This window comes from Urocampus carinirostris, chromosome 11 (assembly GCF_059441175.1).
Source record: "Urocampus carinirostris isolate Australia breed hairy pipefish chromosome 11, RoL_Ucar_1.0, whole genome shotgun sequence".
In the NCBI taxonomy this organism is placed as follows: domain Eukaryota; kingdom Metazoa; phylum Chordata; class Actinopteri; order Syngnathiformes; family Syngnathidae; genus Urocampus; species Urocampus carinirostris.
The window spans coordinates 40,490,987-40,514,141 of record NC_142359.1 but is presented as its reverse complement, the minus strand read 5'-3'; the positions used below and the strand labels follow the sequence as shown (position 1 = coordinate 40,514,141).

The 23,155-nt window shown below is 41.7% G+C and overlaps 1 protein-coding gene across 2 annotated transcripts in view; it reads left to right on the top strand.

The window, feature by feature from the left end:
- The window catches only part of syn3 (synapsin III), a 208,297-nt gene that overhangs the window by 149,775 nt on the left and 35,367 nt on the right, over window positions 1-23,155 (top strand). For both annotated transcript variants that reach the window (XM_088348464.1, XM_088348463.1), the window contains exon 7: window positions 19,119-19,181. In XM_088348464.1, the coding sequence (XP_088204590.1) occupies window positions 19,119-19,181 (63 nt within the window). The remainder of the gene's footprint in view (window positions 1-19,118; window positions 19,182-23,155) is intronic.

The following is a 23,155-nucleotide window of genomic DNA, read 5'->3' as shown; positions in this document are numbered from 1 at the left end:
GATCGCTTTGAGTTTAAACTCGGCGTTGTACGCGTGTCTCTTAACAGGAGCCATTTTTTATACAAATGCACGTATGAAAGAGAATCTCGCTCGCTCTCTCTCTCTCTCGCTCTCTCTCTCTCTCTCTCTCAAACGTGACATTCTGAATAATTCTGCGTTTGTTTAAGGTAAATTGTGCTTTACATCTTCACCAGTCATAACCCTGGATTCAGACAAATACTGTATTTGTTGAATATGAACTAAGCAGTTTAATGGGGTAGCCATTTTGCCACTTAGTAAACAAATACAACACGAGCCCCGGCAACTACCAATCGTTTAATATTTCCCAGTATGCACAGCGCGAAAAATGGAGTCGGCGGCTGTTTCTCGTAGTTGCGAGACCTTGCGAATTTAATATTGAGCCATATATAAGGCGCACTGTGTTATAAGGCGCATGGTCAGCTTTTGAAAAAAATAAGACTTTTAGGTGCGCCTTATAGTGCGGAAAATACGGTACTCTGCACGGCCATGAGTCTCTATTGTCCTCGATAAGAGACCCCCTCCAAACAACATGTAACAAGAATCTCCTTTTTTTCTGAAGCCAGTTTGATGTAACCGCTACATAGTTTTGGATTGAGGAAACTAGGTTGTAATATGGCACGAGACAGAGAGCCACCAGGCCTGACCATACACATGGAAAGATGACAACATGGGAACAGCTCTTTGGATTCCTTAAGCCTAAAAAGGATTAAATGAAGGCTTAAGGCTTCATTTAAACCTTTTGTCGTCAAATATTTGCTTGTAACTCAAAACACTTTTGTGACTCATAACGTTTTATGAAGTTGACTTTTATAGTGTGTCTCTTGTCTTATATTCATCAGCCACTTTAAAATGTAGTCTGTTTTGTCCAATTTCCGTCGCTATTCTGAGTCATCTATTCCTGTTTTTATTCAGTCATGTGAGGGGTCTCAAACATTTTTAAGTTGAGAGCTACTTTTTGATACTAAATACCATAAAGAGCACCCACTTTTATATGAAGTTCTAAATAATAACTTATCTTATACTACTCACTATGTTGTTACTATGTTGTTACGGGGTTAATTTTTGGAAGAATAAGGAAGAAATAAAGGAAAAAAAAAGAGGAAAAAATGGAAAAAAAGAGACCAAAAGAGAGACCAAAAGAGAGAGAAAAAGGAAACAAGGAAACAGAGAGAGAAAGAAAAGGGGGAAAAAGAAAGAAAGAAAAAGAAAGGGAGGTATTAATACAAAAGGAGTAATACAGGTAGAAAGAAAGTGAGCAAGAAAGAGAAAGAGAGAAACAGAAAGAAAGAAAGGAACAGAAAGGGTGAGAGTTGGAGAGAGAGAAAGAGAGAACAAGAGAAATTGCTTTGCGAGTGGTCCCTGGCTTGAGGGACATCAAATGGACATATTTAAAAATGCCGCTAATTTTTCTCTTGCTCCTCTCTCAATGTTGTCTTGCGGGCTGGATCAAAACCCTTGGTGGGCCTGATCCGACTCGTGGGCTCCCAAGAAAACTAGTATTTTTGAGCTGCTACAAACCTTGTCCCAAGTTTTAAAAAGGGGGGGGGGGGAAGAGAGAGAGAGAGAGAGAGAGAGAGAGATTAAAAAAGGAAAGGAGTGTAAGAGAAAGAAAGAGAGAAAAAAGGAGAAAGAGTAAAAAAGAGAGTGGAGAGAGAGGGGAAAGAGATGAAGCGACTCTATTGGGAAAGAGAAAATGTAGTACTGTACGGTGCATCTGGAAAGTATTCACAGCGCTTCACTTTTTCCACATCTTGTTATGTTACAGCCTCATTCCAAATTGTATTAATTTAATCTCTTATCTCAAAATTCTACACAAAATACTCCCAATATGACAATGTGAAAAAGGTTTTTTTTAACTTTTTTTGAATTTATTAAATATAGAAAACTAAGAAATCACATTTACATAAGTATTCACAGCCTTTGCTTAATACTTTGTTGATCCACCTTTGGCAGCAAATACAGCCTCAAGTCTTTTTGAATATGATCCCACACGTTTAGCACACCTATCTTTAGGCAGTTTTGGATGGGAGACGTTTGTGCACAGCCATTTTCAGATCTCTCCAGAGATGTTCGATCGGATTCAAGTCTGGACTCTGGCTGGGCCACTCCAGGACATTCACGGAGTGGTTCTGAAGCCAATCTTTTGAGATCTTGGCTGTGTGCTTTGGGTCGTTGTCCTGCTGAAAAATGAACCTTCGCCCCAGCCTGAGGTCAAGAGCGCTCTGGAGCAGGTTTTCATCCAGGATATCTCTATATATTGCTGCATTCATTTTTCCTTCTATCCTGACTAGTATGCCAGTTCCTGCTGCTGAAAAACATCCCCACAGCATGATGCTGCCACCACCATGCTTCACTGTAGGGATGTTATTGGCCTGGTGATGAGCGGTGCCTGGTTTCCTCCAAACATGGCGCCTGGCATTCACACCAAAGAGTTCAATCTTTGTCTCATCAGACCAGAGAATTTTGTTTCTCATGGTCTGAGAGTCATTCAGGTGCTTTTTGGCAAATTCCAGACGGGCTTCCATGTTCCTTTTACTAAGGAGTGGCTTTCGTCTGGCCGCTCTACCATACAGGCCTGATTGGTGGATTGCTGCAGAGATGGTTGTCCTTCTGGAAGGCTCTCCTCTCTCCACAGAGGAACGCTGGAGCTCTGACAGAGTGACCATCGGGTTCTTGGTCACCTCCCTGACTAAGGCCCTTCTTCCCCGATCGCTCAGTTTAGAAGGCCGGCCAGCTCTAGGAAGAGTCCTGGTGGTTCCAAATGTCTTCCATTTACGAATAATGGAGGCCACTGTGCTCATTGGGACCTTCAAAGCAGCAGAAATTTTTCTGTATCCTTCCCCAGATTTGTGCCTCAAGACAATCCTGTCTACAGACAGTTCTTTTGACTTCATGCTTGGTGTTTGTGCTCTGACATGCACACTCAACTGTGGCACCTTATATAGACAGGTGTGTGCCTTTCCAAATCATGTACAATCAACTGAATTTACTGCAGGTGGACTTCAATTAAGCTGTAGAAAGATCTGAAGGATGATCAGTGGAAAAAAGAGGCACCTGAGCTCAATTTTGAGCTTCATGGCAAAGGCTGTGAATACTTATGTAAATTTGATTTTAGTTTTCTATTTTTAATAAATTCAAAAAAAGTTAAAAAAAAAACTTTTTCACATTGTCATAATGGAATATTTTGTGTAGAATTTTGAGATAAGAGATTAAATTAATACAATTTAGAATGAGGCTGTAACATAACAAAATGTGGAAAAAGTGAAGCGCTGTGAATACTTTCCGGATGCATTGTATGTGTTAACAATCCCCAACTGAGTTTAAAGAGTCTTTAAAGAGGGGGGAGTGAAGTTATCCCAGTTTTTTGTAAGTGTAGCATTATATTGATACTTGTAACCAGGAGAGTAACAAAGTTACAAATTCCAGAAAGAATCTGTAACTTTAATTTTCCATCTTTTCGTGAAAAATCAATAATCAGGAAATAGATCCAGAAACGCACATTTGGTCTTTGATCCAAGATGAGAACAAAATCATACATGTCATGTCCTTCACGGTTGTCATGGCGCCCAGCTGGCCCCGCCCCTTGACACCGGCTAACTTGCATTTTCCTGATTACTCCTATGGGTACTTAAACGTGCCTTTTGAAACTGCTTTTGGCCAGATCATTGTTTACCCTCGTTGAAAATCTGTTCATGCCTGTTTGATACCTGTTTATTCTTGTTGTTCTTGTTGGACTTTGTTGCACTTCAGATTAACATTCTGAGAGGTTCCTGCAAGTTCTGTTTAATCCCGTTAAATGCCTAGTCTTTAGTTTTGCCTGCATTTGAGCCTGCTTTTTTTTTGTTTTTGGTCTGTTTGTGTGTTGGACAACTTTTCTTTCTCAATTAAAGTGACGGATCGTCTATGCAAATGGGTTCCAACTTCCTGCTTCCCGACCCGCTTCGTGACAGAATGATCTGGCCAAACGATGTGAACTCAGCGAACGATCCCAACACAATTTGGGGAAAGCTGGAGGACGCCATTTGGCGATCGCCCAGTGAGGTCGCCGCCCTTCAGCTGCAGGTCGAGCAAGCTCAACGGAGCATACACCGCCAGATGGAGCAATTTACTCAGCGGACTGAGTTCATGTCGCGTCAGCTGAATGAGCTCCTATCTGCAACGGCCCCGCCTCCTGCGGCTCTTTCTCTGGCCGCGACGTCACCTTCCTGCCCACTCGAACCACGGCCCCGCCCGTCGTGGCAATTGCTGTGCCTCGAATGGGGTTTCGGGAGAGACTTGCTGCTGAGCTATCCGAGGTTCCCGTTGACCTCGACGCCAGCCTGTCTGCCTTCCCACCGGTCTTGAGGTCCTTCCTTCCACTCGTCTCGAGGTCCGTCCTTCCACCTGTCTCGACGTTCGTCCGCCTGCCTTCCCACCGGTCTCGAGGTCCGTCCTTCCGCCTGTCTCGACGTCCACCCGTCCGCTTGCCTTCCCACCAGTCTCGAGATCCGTCCGTCCGCCTGTCCCGATTTCCACCTGCCATGCCTGCTTGTCGACCTGTCTGCCTGCCTGATTCACCCGTCCGCACGTCTGATTCTTCTGCTTGCCACTCCAATTCGTCTGTCTGCCTTATTGACTCTTCAACTCACCCGTTCGACTCTCCTGCAACGCCCGATCTGTCTGAGGTTCCCGCCTTCCCGCCTGATTCAACAGTCCGCCTGTCTGATTCTTCTACCTACCGGTCCGACTCGTCAACTCGCCACCCCGATTCGTCTGCCTGCCATTCCGACTCTTCGACTTGCCCGTACGACTCTCCTGCAACACCATATTCGTCCGCCTGCCACCCCTGCCTCTTCCCGTTACTGCGTTTTCGGAGGAGGGAGTGGGGTGACCCTTTTCGGGAGCGTCGACCCATTCTTGGGGGTGTAGTATTTGTTTCTTTTTGGGACCTCAGGAGCTGACCCTTAAAGGGGGTTCTGCCATGTCCTGTACCCTTGTTGAAAACCTGTTCATGCCTGTTTGATACCTGTTTATTCTTGTTGTGCTTGTTGGACTTTGTTGCACATCGGCGTAACATTCTGAGAGATTCCTGCAAGTTCTGTTTAATCCCGTTAAATGCCTGGTCTGTAGTTTTGCCTACTTTGTTTTGTTTTTGGTCCGTTTGTGTGTTGGACAACTTTTCTTTCTCAATTAAAGTGACGGATCGTCTACGCAAATGAGTTCCAACTTCCTGCTCCCCGACCCGCTTCGTGACAATATAATAGCTAATGCTTTTTTAATCTGTGAACTACAACATCCACAAGTTTTTGTCCAGTCTTTATTACGTAATTACATGTTCATCTCTTCATTAATTGACAAAAGCGAACACCAATTATAGTCATTATTATTGTTAACTAAATGAACTACATCCAATTCACAGCCTCAGCTAACAGATGCTCTTTTTTTAATACAATGTCTGCCACCGCAGGGTAGAGGCCCGGCAACACATACAACAATTTTGGCGGCCAGCCAGCACAGCAATTAACCACTACACTTAATAACTAGATACAATCTCGGGAGCAGGTGGCGCCATTGTAATGGATTCAAGACCGGTTGAACCGATCCCTGTCGTGAGTCTGATAGATAGATAGATAGATAGATAGATAGATACTTTATTCATCCCCGGAGGGAAATTCACAATGTTACCTGTAAGTTTTTGTGGACAAAACTAACACCAGCTGTTTATCTCCAACAAATGTTTCCTGTCAAGCTGTTTGTGTGGCGTTTGCAAATACAGTCTTTTCTCAGACACGCTCAAATAAACTAATCTTACTAATCTTTTTGAGGATTTGTGTTGCTGTTAGAACTATATTTGAAACTGAGCTTTACTTACTTTCACCATTTTCAGGCTACACTAACATAAAAACATGCACGACCATGAAATCACCTTCTACAACCTCCTTCCCCCTGCCACCTTTCCTCGAGTTTAATGTATTCCGCGGCCGGAACCCCTTTGCTAAAAGAAAGATAAAAGTAGACAGGCGGCAGTGGGGAAAACAATTATATAAAGGCTTTTTGAACACAGTAGGGCATTTCCAACACATACTTAACCCTTCTGGTGTCAAAATATATATACGTAACTTATCACATAAATTTGATGAGAATATAAAAATCGTAGAAGTAATTTAAGTTTTATAACTTAGTTATTTATAAATGTTTTGTACTTTCAACTACTCAAAATGTTCTGTGGCATCAGAGCCATCTATACTCATAGGTTTTTGTTTTTTATTTATTTTATTTATTTTATTTATTTTATTTATTTTATTTATTTTATTTATTTTATTTATTTTATTTATTTTATTTATTTTATTTATTTATTTTATTTATTTTTATTTATTTTTATTTATTATTATTCAGCCAGTATCAACCATCAACATGATATCTACCGGAAATCATTTTGTCTCGCGAAGCTATCGACGTGACTCGTCGCCTTCGATTGGCGCCGGGTTTTTAGACCCAACTCTTGTGTTGGGAGTCATTAGGTGACCAAACCCCCCAATTCCAACCCTTAATGCCGAGCGCCAAGCAGGGAGGCAATGGGTACCAATGTTGTAAGTCTTAGGTATAACTCGGCCAAGTACCATCTAGGCTACCAAGCTGTTTTTTTTTTTTTTTTTTTTTTTAATTTATTTTTTTTTTTTTGTCTTTGTTTTTCCCTCTATTGACAATAAGAGTAGTACTGTGTTTGCAATAACCAAATTAAACTATGCTGAATATATATATATGTATCAAACAAAATGTAATTGGAAATTTTCATATCACACAATTAGAGCCTTGATAAGGTCAGAGAGTTATAACAACAGAATATTATTTAGCCTTGCTCCTTTTTTGAGCAATGGCTGTTTTTGTGTATAATACCCTTAAACATACAATTTTTCTACAATCGTTGTAAATGTTTTGAAGTGCGATAACTAACTAAACACTGGAAAACAGTTAAGAGGGACGTGATGTATCCGTCGTTAAAGCAACACTTCATCTGTTCCGACCAACACCAACACCAAGACTCCACATCTGCTTTTCATCCTGGGGGCTTACGAAAAAGGTGCTCCTTTACAGCTTCTTATGTTTTACACAATTGCAGTGGAAACAGGATGACGGAATCACGTTGTGACACAACGTCCACACTTTGTTTTTCTGCCCGCTTTCAACTTTACGTCTCAATGCCGCTGGCTCAGAAGATGGAACAAAACGTTCCTTTGGATCATGTGACCAGGAATTAATCAATCACTTCATTTCCGTTGAGCTCTTTTTCGGATACTCAGTAAAGATATTGGAAAATTAAACATTTATTTTTCTTTAAGACACGGGTGTCTAAAAAGCTGATAATTTAAAAAAAAAATCACCCTACATGAAAGGTTTGCTGTGCTTGTAGCTCGCCTTTCTAGCATTTTCATTTGACTTGCAGGGTCTCGTGAAAAAGTGCAACTGTGTCGTTAAAACAGCTTCCAGTTGCTTCACCTTTTCACAGTGTTTAGTTCCAGTTAGCCTTTTGTAGTCAGCATTTTTGTCTGGCAGTGCCTCTTAATATCATATATTTTGAAAACAGCCACAGTCTATTCGCAAATGAGGCAGACGCAGTTGTTTTGGGTTTCAGTGGAAAAATACTCAAGTTTCCATTTGTCCTGTAAGCGGCAGTCCTCACAGTCAATTTTCCTTTTTTAATTTACAGTCAACCATGTCACAAATGGGTTGGGTTACAAGTTCTCACAGAAGGCCATGGGCAAGGTGGCCATTTGGCTACTGCCATATTCTAGTGAAATGGTGATTTTTTTAAATTTAAATTTTTTTTTGTACAAATGTATTTTATACTGCGGTCATCATTACTAGCGGGCCACATATTATTAATTTTATAACTGAGGCCACAGGCCATAAAACATTTGATTATTGGTAGTAATCATTGCCTCCACTGGGGGGTTATGGAGGCACTACAGGACTGCTTTGAATGCACAGATTGGGACATGTTTAAATCGGCTGCTACTTACAACAACAAAATAAACAAAGATGAGTACGCCATGTCTGTGTCAGCCTACATCAGTAAATGCGCAGAGGACGTCAGCAACACCAAAACCATCTGCACCCGTGCCAATCAGAAGCCCCGGATGACTGCTGAGATACGCAAATTGTTAAAGGCACGAAACCTTGCCTTTAAATCTGGTGATGAGGAGGCACTGAGATCAGCGAGGGCCAACCTGAACCGTGCTATCAGACTAGCAAAGCGATCGCACAGTCAAAAAATCCAGTACCTTTTCCTCAGCACAACCAATACCAGGGATATGTGGAAAGGCATTCAAGATATCACCAGATACAAGCCAACCACCGCCCCAGTGGGGGACACTAGCATGGACTTCTTAAATGACCTCAACAACTTTTTTGGGAGGTTCGAGGCACAAAATGGCACCCCTGCAGCGAAAGCGGTTCCACATCAGGACGAAAGAGCACTCCTCCTGGACTCAACTGACGTGAGGAAGACCCTGAGAAGGGTCAACACACGGAAGGCTCCAGGCCCTGACAACATTCCAGGGCGGGTCCTTAGGGAGTGAGCCGATCAGCTGGCTTGTGTCCTAACAGACATTTTCAACACCTCGCTAGACTAAGCCACGGTACCATCATGCTTCAAGATTGCCACCATCATCCCAGTGCCAAAGAATCCTCAGATCTCATCATTGAACGATTATCGGCCCGTTGCACTGACTACCATCATAATGAAGTGCTTTGAGAGACTGGTTAAAGAGCACATCACCTCCAGTCTCCCCTCCTCACTCGACCCCTTTCAGTTTGCCTACCGGACAAACTGCTCCTCCGCGGATGTGATCTCCTCTGCGCTTCACCTGAGCCTGACACACCTAGAGGAGAAGAACACCCATGTGCGGATGCTGTTCCGGGACTTGAGTTCAGCATTCAACACCATCATCCCACAACACCTGGTAGACAAACTGAAACTCCTGGGCTTCAACACCCCCCTGCGGAACTGGCTGCTGGACTTCCTCACTGACAGACCCCAGTCAGTGCGGATTGGTCAGAACATCTCCGATGTCATCACCCTCAGCACGGGCTCCCCCCAAGGCTGTGTCCTGAGCCCCCTGCTGTTCACCCTGATGACACACGACTGCGTCCCCAGGTCAGCCACAAACCACATCGTGAAGTTTGCGGACGACACAACAGTGGTGGGCCTCATCAGGGACGACGACGACCTGGCCTACAGAGAGGAGGTGGAGCAGTTGGTGGGCTGGTGCAGAGACAACAGCCTGGTCCTGAATGTTGACAAAACTAAAGAGATCATCATCAACTTCAGGAAAAACCAGCCCAACCATGCCCCACTTCTCATCAACAACAAGGCTGTGGAGGTTGTCAGCAGCACCAAGTTCCTAGGGGTGCACATCACAAACAAAATCACCTGGACCGTGAACACTGCATCACTGGTGAAGAGGGCACAGCAGCGCCTGTACTTCCTGCAGAGGATGAGGAGAGCCCACCTGCCCCCACCCACCCTCATCATATTCTACAGGGGCACCATAGAGAGCATCCTGACCAGCTGTATCTCTGTGTGGTGTGGAGGCTGCAGTGCCTCGGACTGGGGTAGTGTGAGGAGGTTGATGAGGACAGCAGAGAAAATAATTGGGACTTCTCTCCCCTCCATTCAGGACATTGGCCAGAAGCGCTGCCTATCCCGAGCCAAGAACATCATTAGGGACCCCTCTCACCCCCATCATGGACTGTTTACTCTGCTAGCCTCTGGGAAGAGGTACTGCAGTGTGCGGTGCAGGACCACCAGGTTCTGCAATAGTTTTGTCCCCCTGGCCATTAGACTGTTAAATGGTCAATCACACACATAGTAAGTCTACACTGCTGCTAATCTGTTTGTCTGTTTTGCTTTTTGCACTACTAGGAGTTCTTTATACCTAGCCACTCCTTTGCACATCTGTTCCCCTCTGCACTATTGTACTACAGTGTTATTGTTACTGTACAGTGACTTGTTTACCTGACTGCCCATTTTGCACATCTGGTTAGCTGCTACTCTTGCACTCTTTGCACTATTGTATAATACTATACATAGCCATAATTATTTAGTATATTATTAGTACTTCAATACTCCAACTCAATACAACATTTTATTTAATCTGTACATTCAAGGAAACTGTGCGGGTCAGATGTATCGACATTTCGTTCTGTATACACGTGTACTAGAATGACAATAAAGTATATCTGAATCTGAATCTGAATCTGAACTTGCCCTTGGGCCGGACTTTGGACATGCCTGCTTAAGAGGAATGTGGCACACCGTTGATGGATTTTGCAGGACCGGCCCACTCATAACTCATATGTCCCACAGAGGCAGGAAGTCACATTACTAGATTGATTAGTTCTATTGACGTATGTCCAGGTCCCCATTACTGAAAAAAAAAAAAAAAAAAAAAAACATTAAATTTGGACTGAAATAAAGCAACAGTTTAACAATGTCAAATTAGAGTTGATTTAAAAGTTTTCTGTTCTTAAATTACATAGGTTCACCATCTTGGAAGCTTGTATATGCAAGATTAAAAAGTCCAGCGATGACACTATGCAGGAGGCTGGATGAGCTTTGGCTTTTGGTGGTCTCAGATAGCAGCTGCAGTAAAATATACCAGAATATAAGTTGTCTTAGTACAGTAGAATTTCGGGATACAACACTTTGTTGTTTAGGGTGAAATTGCTTATATACAGTGCATCCGGAAAGTATTCACAGCGCTTCACTTTTTCCACATTTTGTTATGTTACAGCCTCATTCCAAATTGTATTAATTTAATCTCTTATCTCAAAATTCTACACAAAATACTCCATTATGACAATGTGAAAAAGTTTTTGTTTTTTTACTTTTTTTGAATTTATTAAAAATAGAAAACTAAGAATTTAAATTTACATAAGTATTCACAGCCTTTGCCATGAAGCTCAAAATTGAGCTCAGGTGCCTCTTTTTTCCACTGATCATCCTTCAGATCTTTCTACAGATTAATTGAAGTCCACCTGCAGTAAATTCAGTTGATTGGACATGATTTGGAAAGGCACACACCTGTCTATATAAGGTGCCACAGTTGAGTGTGCATGTCAGAGCACAAACACCAAGCATGAAGTCAAAAGAACTGTCTGTAGACCTGCGAGACAGGATTGTCTTGAGGCACAAATCTGGGGAAGGATACAGAATAATTTCTGCTGCTTTGAAGGTCCCAATGAGCACAGTGGCCTCCATTATTCGTAAATGGAAGACATTTGGAACCACCAGGACTCTTCCTAGAGCTGGCCGGCCTTCTAAACTGAGCGATCGGGGAAGAAGGGCCTTAGTCAGGGAGGTGACCAAGAACCCGATGGTCGCTCTGTCAGAGCTCCAGCGTTCCTCTGTGGAGAGAGGAGAGCCTTCCAGAAGGACAACCATCTCTGCAGCAATCCACCAATCAGGCCTGTATGGTAGAGCGGCCAGACGAAAGCCACTCCTTAGTAAATAGAACATGGAAGCCCGACTGGAATTTGCCAAAAAGCACCTGAATGACTCTCAGACCATGAGAAACAAAATTCTCTGGTCTGATGAGACAAAGATTGAACTCTTTGGTGTGAATGCCAGGCGCCATGTTTGGAGGAAACCAGGCACCGCTCATCACCAGGCCAATACCATCCCTACAATGAAGCATGGTGGTGGCAGCATCATGCTGTGGGGATGTTTTTCAGCAGCAGGAACTGGCATACTAGTCAGGATAGAAGGAAAAATGAATGCAGCAATATATAGAGATATCCTGGACGAAAACCTGCTCCAGAGTGCTCTTGACCTCAGGCTGGAGCGAAGGTTCATTTTTCAGTAGGACAACGACCCAAAGCACACAGCCAAGATCTCAAAAGATTGGCTTCAGAACCACTCCGTGAATGTCCTGGAGTGGCCCAGCCAGAGTCCAGACTTAAATCCGATCGAACATCTCTGGAGAGATCTGAAAATGGCTGTGCACAAACGTCTTCCATCCAACCTGATTGAGCTTGAGACTTATTGCAAAGAAGAATGGGCAAAACTGCCTAAAGATAGGTGTGCTAAACTTGTGGGATCATATTCAAAAAGACTTGAGGCTGTATTTGCTGCAAAAGGTGGATCAACAAAGTATTAAGCAAAGGCTGTGAATACTTATGTAAATGTGATTTCTTAGTTTTCTATTTTTAATAAATTCAAAAATAGTAAAAAAAAAAAAACTTTTTCACATTGTCATAATGGAGTATTTTGTGTAGAATTTTGAGATAAGAGATTAAATTAATACAATTTGGAATGAGGCTGTAACATAACAAAATGTGGAAAAAGTAAAGCGCTGTGAATACTTTCCGGATGCACTGTATATATGTATGGCAACTAGATAACGTGTTCCAAACCCCCAGTACCCCATATAAAAACATCAAAATGACAAAATGGTGTATAGTAAATAATCCATATGTGTAATATAAGTGTATATGACTAAATAGCATTATAAATTTAAAAGCATGTAAAGAAAAATGACCTATTGTACAGGTTTGGTGTGACGTCAAGTTAACTGCAGAGTTGGAGGAGAAACTGTAGATTAAAAATGTCACTTATTTTAAAACTTCCACTTGCGAGGATTGTCATGCCTTTACATTTCCTTGCTTTAATCACCTTCTTATTTTTATAATAGTTTACGGCCATGCGACCTGGTGAGGGTAGCTTTTTGTGTGACTTAATAAGCGCAATCTTCGTTACCATGGTTAACATGTGTTTACTTCCCCCTAGCATCACTGCAAGCCTTCGGACCCATATGGCCTATAAATATTGTACAAAAAAATCAGTATTGTATTTTGCCGGCATCTTTATGAAGTAAACAAGATTCTGGACTGAATGAAGAACAGGTCATTTTAGGAGGGAGTTCAGCCAATATCAAATTAATAGCAGATGGGCATCTTAGATGTGTAACCCTACATGCGCACAAAAACAGCAAATTTTGAATTTTGTACATTTTGGGGCATGCAAAAAAATGTGTTGTTGATGAGGTATAGTTTGGGAAATGCCATGAATAGGGGGCAAAACCCACCTTATTCCACACCACAAATTGAAAACATTGTCAGGCATAGACGCTGCGTCTCGGGGGTTTACTGAATGTCAATTGAGTGAATAGAATATCTATTTGTATCCACATCTGAAAGAGACACATGAACTAAAAGCTGCCTTGGAAGTGCTTTTCCATAGCTGACCACATTGCACCACTGGTATGATTTTTCTTCCACTACAAATGATAGAGGATGTTTTTCTGAGGCCAGACACATGTTATAGTCACTCTTTAGGCTGTCTTTCCAATATTCCTCTCCTCGAAAGGAAATGCCAGGACCGAAATTTATTTCCAATTGAAATGCCCCCTTTTCTATCATTAACGCGTCTATATCGGTGGGTCAGATTTTTTTTAAGGACTAGAGGCACCACTTTTCCGTGCTCAACATTCCATTGAGCCCTGCATAACATTTTGAAAAATGGACCATTTCTTGTTAGATGTGTGAAAAAAATACTGAGGAACAATTGAGAAAGGGTATTTAAGACGGCCAGTTGCAATTTATTCTCCTCTGCATCTTCTCTGAAGAGTGGCAACATTTGAGCCTCAGAACAACTGTCAAATGACCTGAAAACAAACATTGCTTAACATAATGCTTTAGGGAAAGGATACAAAAAGCTATCTCAGAGATTTCAGCTCCCAGTTTCCACTGCGAGGAACATAGTGAGGAAATGGAATCAAACAGGCACAGTTCTAGTTCAGGCCCGGAGTGGCAGGCCAAGAAAAATCTTATAAGCAGAGGCAACCAACAGACCAGCTCCAAAGACCTACAACATGATCTTGCTGCAGATAGTGTCCCTGCACATCGTTCAACTATTAAGTGCACTTTGCACAAGAAGGTGCTATATGGAAGAGTAATGCGGCAGAAGCCTTTTCTGCACCCATGCCACAAACAGAGTCGCTTGAGGTATGCTTAAGCACCTTTGGACAAGCCATTTTCATTTTGGAATGAGGTTCTGTGGACTGATGAAACTAAAATTGAGTTATTTGGACATACCAAGGGGCGGTATGCATGGCGGAAGAAGAACACAGCATTCCAAGACAAACACTTGCTACCCACAGTAAAATTTGGTGGTGGTTCCATCATGCTGTGGGGCTGTGTAGCCAGTGCAGATACTGGCAATCTTGTTAAAGTTGAAGGTCGCATGGATTCCAGTCAGTATCAGCAGATTCTTTCGAACAATGTTCTTGAATCAGTGACAAAGCTGAGGTTGCACCGGAGCTGGATACTTCGACAAGACAACACTGCTCAAATTCTGCTAAGGCATTCATGCAGAGGAACAAGTACAATGATCTGGAATGGCCACCTCAGTCCGCAGACTGGAATATTATTGCAAATCTTTGGTGTAATTTAAAGCAGGCTGTCCATGCTCGGAATCCATCAAACTTGACTGAAGTGGAGATGTTGTGTAAGGAAGAATGGTCCAAAATGCCTTCAACAAGAACCCAGACCCTCATTGGAAGCTATAGGAAACGTTTAGAGGCTTTTATTTCTGCAAAAGGAGGATCTAATAAATATTGATGTTTTTTTCTGATGGGGTGCCCAGATTTATGCACCTGTCTACTTTTGTTTAAGCAATTATTGCACATTTTCTGTAAAGCCTATGAACTTCATTTCACTTCTCAGATTTTACTCTGTTCGTCTGCTATTTGATAAATTTAACTGAAATTGCTAATCCGAACAACCAATGATTTACAAAGGAAAATTTAAAAATTATCACGGGTTCGCATAGGACTGTATATGAAGAGCATTGTCATTGTGACTCATGGGGGTTCCCATAAAATACAGACTTATCAGATTTGATGATGGTATAATGAACGTGCAAGTCGTGTCGGCCATTGTGAACATTGAGCTGTGATTGAGCACCAACCATCTTCTGCCAGATGTCCCTTTCCTAGGAAATATAACAGAGGAGAAGAAAACCAGCAGTCCACACTATAGTAAATGAGCATTATTCCAACAATCTAATCATTCTTCCAACTATTCGGGGTCGGATGACAGGTCAGTAGCCTCAGCAGGGAAGCCCAGGAATTCTTATCTCCAGAAATTTAGTTCAGCTCATTTGATTGGATCCCTTGCTGCTCCCAGGTGAGCCTAGAAATTATGTCTCTTCAGCATATCCTGAGTTGTCCCCAGGGGCATACCCAAAGATTTTGCTCTGAAGACATCTGGACCAGACCCAAGTCACCTCAGCTGGCTTCCCCTAACATCTGAGTTCCCAACGGATGATTAAGCTACTCACCTCATCAATAAAAGGAGACCCTGTGGTGGGACTTAACTTGACAATTAATTTGTTTTGACTCAGTATACAAATAAGCCAAACCTGTCGCGACAGTATAACCCAGAGGGACTCTTTGATATAGGTTTTGAATTTTACAATGTTGTGACTTTAAATTTTAGTCTGAGTTAAAAAAAAAAAAGAGACAACAGTATTACAATTTTGGGTGGGGGTCCTTGTCTTAAGCATCACGTTGGAAGAAAATTAATACGTCAGAAATATTAAATGGATATGCCATATGTTTCGCCAAAGCCAATCTTGAAAGTTGGCGATTTCTAAAATGGAACCTTCTTTCCAGCAGTGTGGAATAATAATAAGTCGTAGAGTCCACATCTGGCAACAGGAAGTTTCACTGCAAATTGTTATTGAAGCAGGGGTAGTTGAAGCACAAATCCCTGCAGACACTGACTTTTGTGGCTCACAAATTTGGGTTGTATGGGCTTCCCTGAAGTATTTCCACAATGTGGTTACCTGGCGTGTTGGATTAAATAAGGAAAGTCATAAGTTCTGAAATCAAAAGGCAAAAAAGCAATCGCACAATGTGATTTTAGCTTGAGACTGGAGGTTTTAACCACACAATTTTTTTTTGGGTACGATTCGACCACAACAAAAACATACATTAGACATTGTTGAGCCCCTCCACCACCGAAGCTTGTTTTTTTGGCTTGTGAATTCGCGAAAACTCCCCTTAAAGCGGAGATTCAGGATGGGGTTCTCTTCCCTGTGTCGTCTTCCACTTGTGCCGTCATTGCCACGCTGGTGGAAATTACTGTAAGAAACATGTCCCGACAAAGAGTGGGTGTCTGTGGGCTCGGTCCATGCAAACTTCTCTTCTCTCCTAGGCAAACATCGTCACCTTGATGCAACAGAGAACTTCTCAGATAGGTGCTAACCTGATCTGATAATTCCTCACATTATACACATAACCCCTCTGTGTCTGCCAAGACTAGAGTTGCTTAGGAAAAACACCCTGGACTAGAATCTGCTGGTGTCCTTCTACAAAGGAATTGTTGAGAGCATACGGGCATACGGCATCACGGTGTGGTATGCTGGGTGCACGGCAGCAGATAGGGTAACCTTGCAAAATCATCAACACAGCCAAAAAAAATCTTTGGCTGCCCAGTCTAGACATTTCCAGCTAGTGGTACTGCAACAGAGCAGACAACATTTTTAAGGACTTCTCCCACCAGAACCACCACCTGGCTACCACGCAATAATGACTTTAAATCAAAGATTAACAGGCTCAGAGACTGTTTCTTCCCCAGGGCCATAACCACTCCAAAAAAAGCACACAATGCTGTACAACTATATTGTATATTGCTTCATTGTTTCTTCCTTTATTTTTATTTTTGCACAATATTGCTGCTACTCTCATTGCACTGTATTTCATTGCATTATTATATCTTATGCTCTAACAACTTAGGCCAGTCTACTAGTATTACCTTGTAAATATAACCTATTTATATAATATTTCATATTGTTTTTATCTTATGTTCCTCATTTGGGTCTTTTATTACAGCTTTATCCTGGAGTCCCAGTCTACACTACATTGGTACCAATAAAAATTAAGAAAATGACATTTCCATTTTATTTGATTAGACCACCATTTGAGTTTGGTTATGGGGTGGGGAAATTGACAACCGATTTGTATTTGGACAAGAGAAGTTTCTAGCTGAGCTCACTGATGCCATTATTGTTCTTTGGTTCTGGAAAAAAATTACTGATACGTAATGTGGCGATGTAAAAATTGAGAAAAAATTAACATTCCAAAGAAATGTACTAAAAACTGTTCAGAGTGGATACACTTGAAGCAAGTGGAACTTAAGACTTCATGAATTGAGCCCAGAAAATATTAAGGTGCCTAAATACCGTCAATTCCGGACTATAGAGCACACCTGATTATAAGCCGCACCCACCACATTTTAAGAGGAAAACCGATTTTGTACTTTCACAAGCCGCATGCGCCCACATTAAAAAAAATATAACGCAAACACAAAATTAACCCAAACCCGACTTTAGGTCCCGCGATTGAAACTGAATGTCCTTCAATAAAGTACACAGTCCAAAAATCACAGCCGGCAAAGTGAACGGAAAGTGATACCGGTACTTAAGGTTTGATGCAGACCTGCAGAGTCCGGGTCCCGTTGAAAGTAATCCAAGGGAAAAAAAAGTATATTTCCAAAGGTAAGGGTGGGAAAAATACATATCCTCTATTGTCTGCCGTGTCTACAAACAGGTCTCACCTTTACTCCACTTCCCGTCACCCCGCGTTTGTTCAGCCCCTTCTTTTTCTTTCGCCCGTGCAAAATAGAATAAGAATAAGTTTCTAAAATAAAAACAAATAAGTAGATTACAAAAATATACATTTGCAAATACATATTATACATGGTTACACATATTTACAAAGAAAGACGGTACACCGAGAGAGTTTTCAAAGCTTTAATAATAATAATAATAATATAACTTTCATCCCAAACGGTGCCTGTGACAGGGCAGTTAATGGTAGCAACACGCTCGCAACATAGTAAACGGGTCTGTTAAAAAAACATACTGTACTTGTAAAAATCACGGTAAACCGTCCTCATCTTCCTCCTTAGAACTGAAGCCATCAAAGTCGTCTTCCTCAGTGTCGGAAAGAAACTTTGTCATATAGACGTCGTCCCACGCTCCCGCAGCCTCACTCGCGCTGTCGCTGGAACTTTCATCCACTCCTGATTCTGTGCCCTCTTCTCCGTCACGCAGCAGACCGGTTTTTCAGAACCCGTTGGTGATGGTGGATTTTTTTGATGTGCCTTTCTTTTTGCATTTTGCATGATGAGGGTATGTTTACGCTAATTTAATTTATGCACAAGCCAAGAAGTTGCAGTTTTCCTCGGCGCATATATTCCACCGGTCTAAATCTTACCTTTTGTACTCGAGCGCCGCTGGCGGCCGTTAGAAAAATTACATAGATTGGCCGTATCACTGAATAAGCTGCAGGGTTGAAAGTTTGTGAAAAAAGTAGCGGCTTATAGTCCGGAATTTACGTAATGATTTTATAGAGCTCATTCTAACCAAATTCATTAGCACATTTGCCCTTCCATTCTACTTTATTGGCAATTCAAAGGTGATAATGGAGGCAGTAGGAGTATATTTTGTCTTTGCCCCATGATGGCTGGGCCTTTTCTGCAGTGCTCTGACCCATTAGCAACTGCTTGTCTCATCTGTGCTCTGCCCAGAGTCATTCGAATCAATTCCTGGATGAAAGGTTTCAGATGCTTGCCTTTTTTTAATTCTCAATTTAAATTCCATGTTGTATATTAAGAAAAATGGCGTAAAGAGGAGACCGAAAATAAAATCTTATTTAACACTGTCTATAGAAAACGTCATAAGGCAGAATCCTGGATCTGGAAGTCTATTGTAATATATTATTTTATCTACTGCAGTCGTCCTAACTATGGGAAACAACATATTACTTTAAGCTCATTCCAGTCAGCTGTGGTCTACCCCAGCTTCCCAAAACCTCTCATTTTTTGCATGTTTTTAAACCAAATTCTTTGCTTTTCTGGAAAAAAACCTGTCACTTGTTATTACGCTTACCCACATGTTGGTCTGAGATCGGAATGTGGTCCATACATTTCTATGTTTTCTGAGTTCTCTATGATTACTTTTTTTCCCCCCAGGGATTGACAAGTTGTGCAAAAATAAAAGTCTAATGAGGGCTTCAAAATAATCTAACAGCAGTTCTGTTTCTCTTTAGGTTACAAGTCCTTCTTTTCCTGTGGTGGTGAAGATGGGCCATGCTCATTCTGGCATGGGAAAGGTGCGTCCTACCACATGTAACTGAGCGACTATTGTGATATTAAATACCATAGACCGCCGGGATACAACATGAATCCATTTTAGGTGGGGATCACAAACTGAAGTTGCCGTCGTGGGTAGAAACCTATGGCAATGTATAGCTAATGTGTTCTAGATGCCTTTACCCGGAGAAAATCATTACAAAAAGAGGGCATCGTTAAGTATTGACATTATAAATATATATGTAAAAAAATAAGATCTTATTTTCCTTTGAAGTGACATGACTTAAGTTGTCACAATGGAGTTAGTGGCTTGATGCAGAGAGAGGAGGTTACGGCAGACTCAAATTAAAACTGATTTTTATGCTTTAATCACCTCTGTATTTTTACCAACGGTCCCAATCGTTGATTGGTTAACACCATGCAACTGGATGCGGATGTCGTACGGGAAGACTTTCGCGTGCCTTCTTTGTTTTCTTATATAATTGCCAGCTTAGTTTTCATGGTTTTTATGTTTTTGCTTCTCCCTTTAGCATCACTGCAAGTCTCAGGACCCATAGTACAACATAATACAGTACAACATATACAGTATTGAGGTAGTTCAGCCAATTATATATCTGCATTTCATGTTGTTACCCAAATTTGTAGTCGACCTGTATTTTAGATGACATTGAAATATGGCAGACCTGTATCTTAGAGATGTAAGTCTACATTCCCAGAAACACCGCAAAGTTTACATTTTATACATTTTGGGCACACAAAATAATTTGTTGTTGATGTCGTACTGTGGGGGAAATCGTGTAAAAAGGAGCAGAAACACATCTGCACTAATCCCATACCGTAACGTGAAAACGTTGCAAGGCAGGGTCGCAATATCCCGGTTGTCTAGTGTAAAAACTAATTGAATAGTCTACCATTGTGTTTAATGATGTGATGTCTGATGATAATTTTCATGTGTCCTGGTTAAGGTTGGGCAAATTGCTACAATGACTGGGCTTTTCTGGCCACTGTCAGCAGAATTCTTGGCTTCTCAATGTAAGATAAGCAATCTGTAATGAATACCAAAGTTGAGGATGAATATATCTCATATTGTGCCTTTCCCGGCCTGATAACTTTGGACTTTGATGTCATGGCGGCTTAATTTAAGTAATTTGTATGATCAATCTGGCTTTTGCCAAATTAGACTAACTCAACCCTTGAGCCGTTATTTGCAAGACAGAGTCTGTCTCATCTTGATGTACAGTCAGTTTCAGACTTGGGGAAATGCATTTCTGGCTGCTTGGCCCGAGTTCCTTTTCTGCATACAGAGTTTCCCGTAAGTCGAGTAAGGACGGAGGCGTGTTCTTGTGTAGTGGGAACCTTGTTTGACCCCTCCTGAGATCTCACAATGCTTTGAGAATAGCTAAGCGCCTGTGGGACGTGGACAATGATTTTTACCTTTCGGCCAAGAACAATGAATAACAAGCCACCAAAATTGCATATGATGCAACTGTGAAAAATGGGGAAGCGTTAACCTTGTAATCAGGATCAATGTTCAGATATAATTTAATGCAATTGCATAACTAGAGTTGGAGCACTTTGTTGATTTCTACTTTACTCTTTCGCATGTGGGATGCATACTTTGACACAATTTTACTTCAAAAAAGTTGTATATAAAGTGCTAATGTGGAAAAAAATCACATATCTGACTTTATCTTATTGATCTGTACACGTATTTGCAGTCTTGTGGGTTGATCAAATAATTTTGTTAATATGGTTAATTATATGTAGTCTCATGAAGGACCACTTGTTGCTGCTGTATTGTGTAGTTCAACCGAAAACTAATTCTACAAAGCACAAGGAACAATACAAATTACAGAGACTCAAAGTGACCAAACCACACCATTTTTCCCCGATTTTTTCCCCCGTCTTTTACATGATTTCTGGTTTGTGAGGCTAGCAGCAAGATGACAGACAATCTTGTCAGCTCCCTCTAGGACCTTGACCTACAAGTATTTAAAATATGCAAAAATGTCTCAAACTCAATTTATTTGGGGGCCACTGGAGGTAAGGTCTGGTTGGGTTTGGGCCAAAACAGGTTTTATATACAGTGAAAAACATAAGTATTTGAACATCCTGATATTTTGTTATTTCTCCCACTTTGAAATCATGGAGGAGTCTGAAGTTTTCATCGTAGGTGCATGTCCACTTTGAGAGAGAGAAACTGAAAACGAAAAAACAGATATCCAATGCATGTTTTTTTAAACCATTTATTTGTGTGATATAGCTGCAAATAAGTATTTGAACACCTGAGAAAATGAATGTTAATATTTGGTACATAAGCCTTTGTTTGCTATTATGGAGGTGAAACGTTTTCTGTAGGTTTTCACCAGGTTTGCACACACTGCAGGAGGGATCTTGGCCCACTCCTCCACACAGATCTTCTCTAGATGAGTCAGGTTTCTGGGCTGTCGCTGAGAAACACTGAGTTTTTTCCCCTACAAAGATTTTCGATTGGGTTCAGGTCTGGAGACCATCTGGGCCATGCTTGAACCTTGATATGCTTCTTACTCAGCCAGGAAAACTCCTTGGTTTTTCTGGCTGTGTGCTTCGGATCGTTGTCGTGTTGGAAGACCCAGCCACGACACATCTTCAATGCGCTAACTGAGGGAAGGAGGTTGTTCCCCCAAATCTCACAATACACGGCCCCCGTCATCCTCTCTTTAATGCAGTGAAATCGTCCTGTCCCATGTGCAGAAAAACACCCCCAAAGCATGACATTACCAATCTCATGCCTCACTGTAGGGATGGTGTTCTTCACATTGTATTCTTCATTCTTCTTCCTCCAAACATGCTTAGTGGAATTATGACCAGAAAGTTCTATTTCTCATGTGACCACACCAAACTTTCTCCCATGACTCCTCTGTATCATCCAAATGGTCATATGCAAACTTAAGACTGGCCTTGATGTGTACTGGTTGAAGAACTGCATGGTTTCAAATCATGATGTCTTACTGTATAACCTACAGTAACCCTGGAAACGGTGGTCACAGCTCTTTTCAGGTCATTGACCAACTCCTGTTGTGTAGTTACGGGCTGATTCCTCACCTTTCTTAGAATCATTGACCCCACGGGGTGATATCTTGTATGGAGCTCCACTCTGATTAAGATTGACCGTCATGTTTAGCTTCTAATGATTACTTAAACAGTGGACTTTTTTCACCAAGCTGCTTGGCAATTGCTCTGTAGCCCTTTCCAGCCTTGAGGAGGTGTACAATTTTGTCTCTGATGTCTTTGGCCAGCTCTTTGGTCTTCACAAGTTAAAGTCTTACTGATTGTATGGAGTGGACAGGTGTTTTGATGCAGCTGACATCTTCAAACAGATGCACCTGATTCAGGATGATGCATGAAGTGCAGGTGGACTTCTAATGGGCGGACTAATGGGTCTTTCAGGGTCAGAACTCTACATGACACACAGGCGTTCAAAAACAGGTGAAAAAAGAAAAGTAGTGCGTACAACTATTGCATTTAGGAAAGAAATAATAGCCAAATATGAAGGAGGTGTGCGAGCGCCTTCTGCTGACCACCACAAAGATAAGAAATCCTATTCATAAGATTACGATAACGCAGACGTACGATTAGCCTGGGTTAGCTTTAAGTTTACGTTAAACATTTAGGGTGTTGGAACGGAGCCCAACATTGAGGGTGTTGGAACGGAGCCCCGTTTTCAATGAACCGCTCACCACTTGTTGTGGAGACCCGGGTGCTAAATGACTTGCAAACGACCTGAAAAATTGACCATGGCCAACCCAAATGTCCAATTTTTTTATTTTTACACGTTCATGTTAGGGGAATCCTTCGTACGGAAGATTACGATAACGCAAACGTACGATGAGCCTGGGTTAGCTTTATGTTTACGGTAAACATTCAAGGTAAACATTCAGGGTGTTGGAACAGATTAAAACGATTTACATTATTTTTAATGGGAAAAATTATTTCGGTGATCGAACAAATCGGT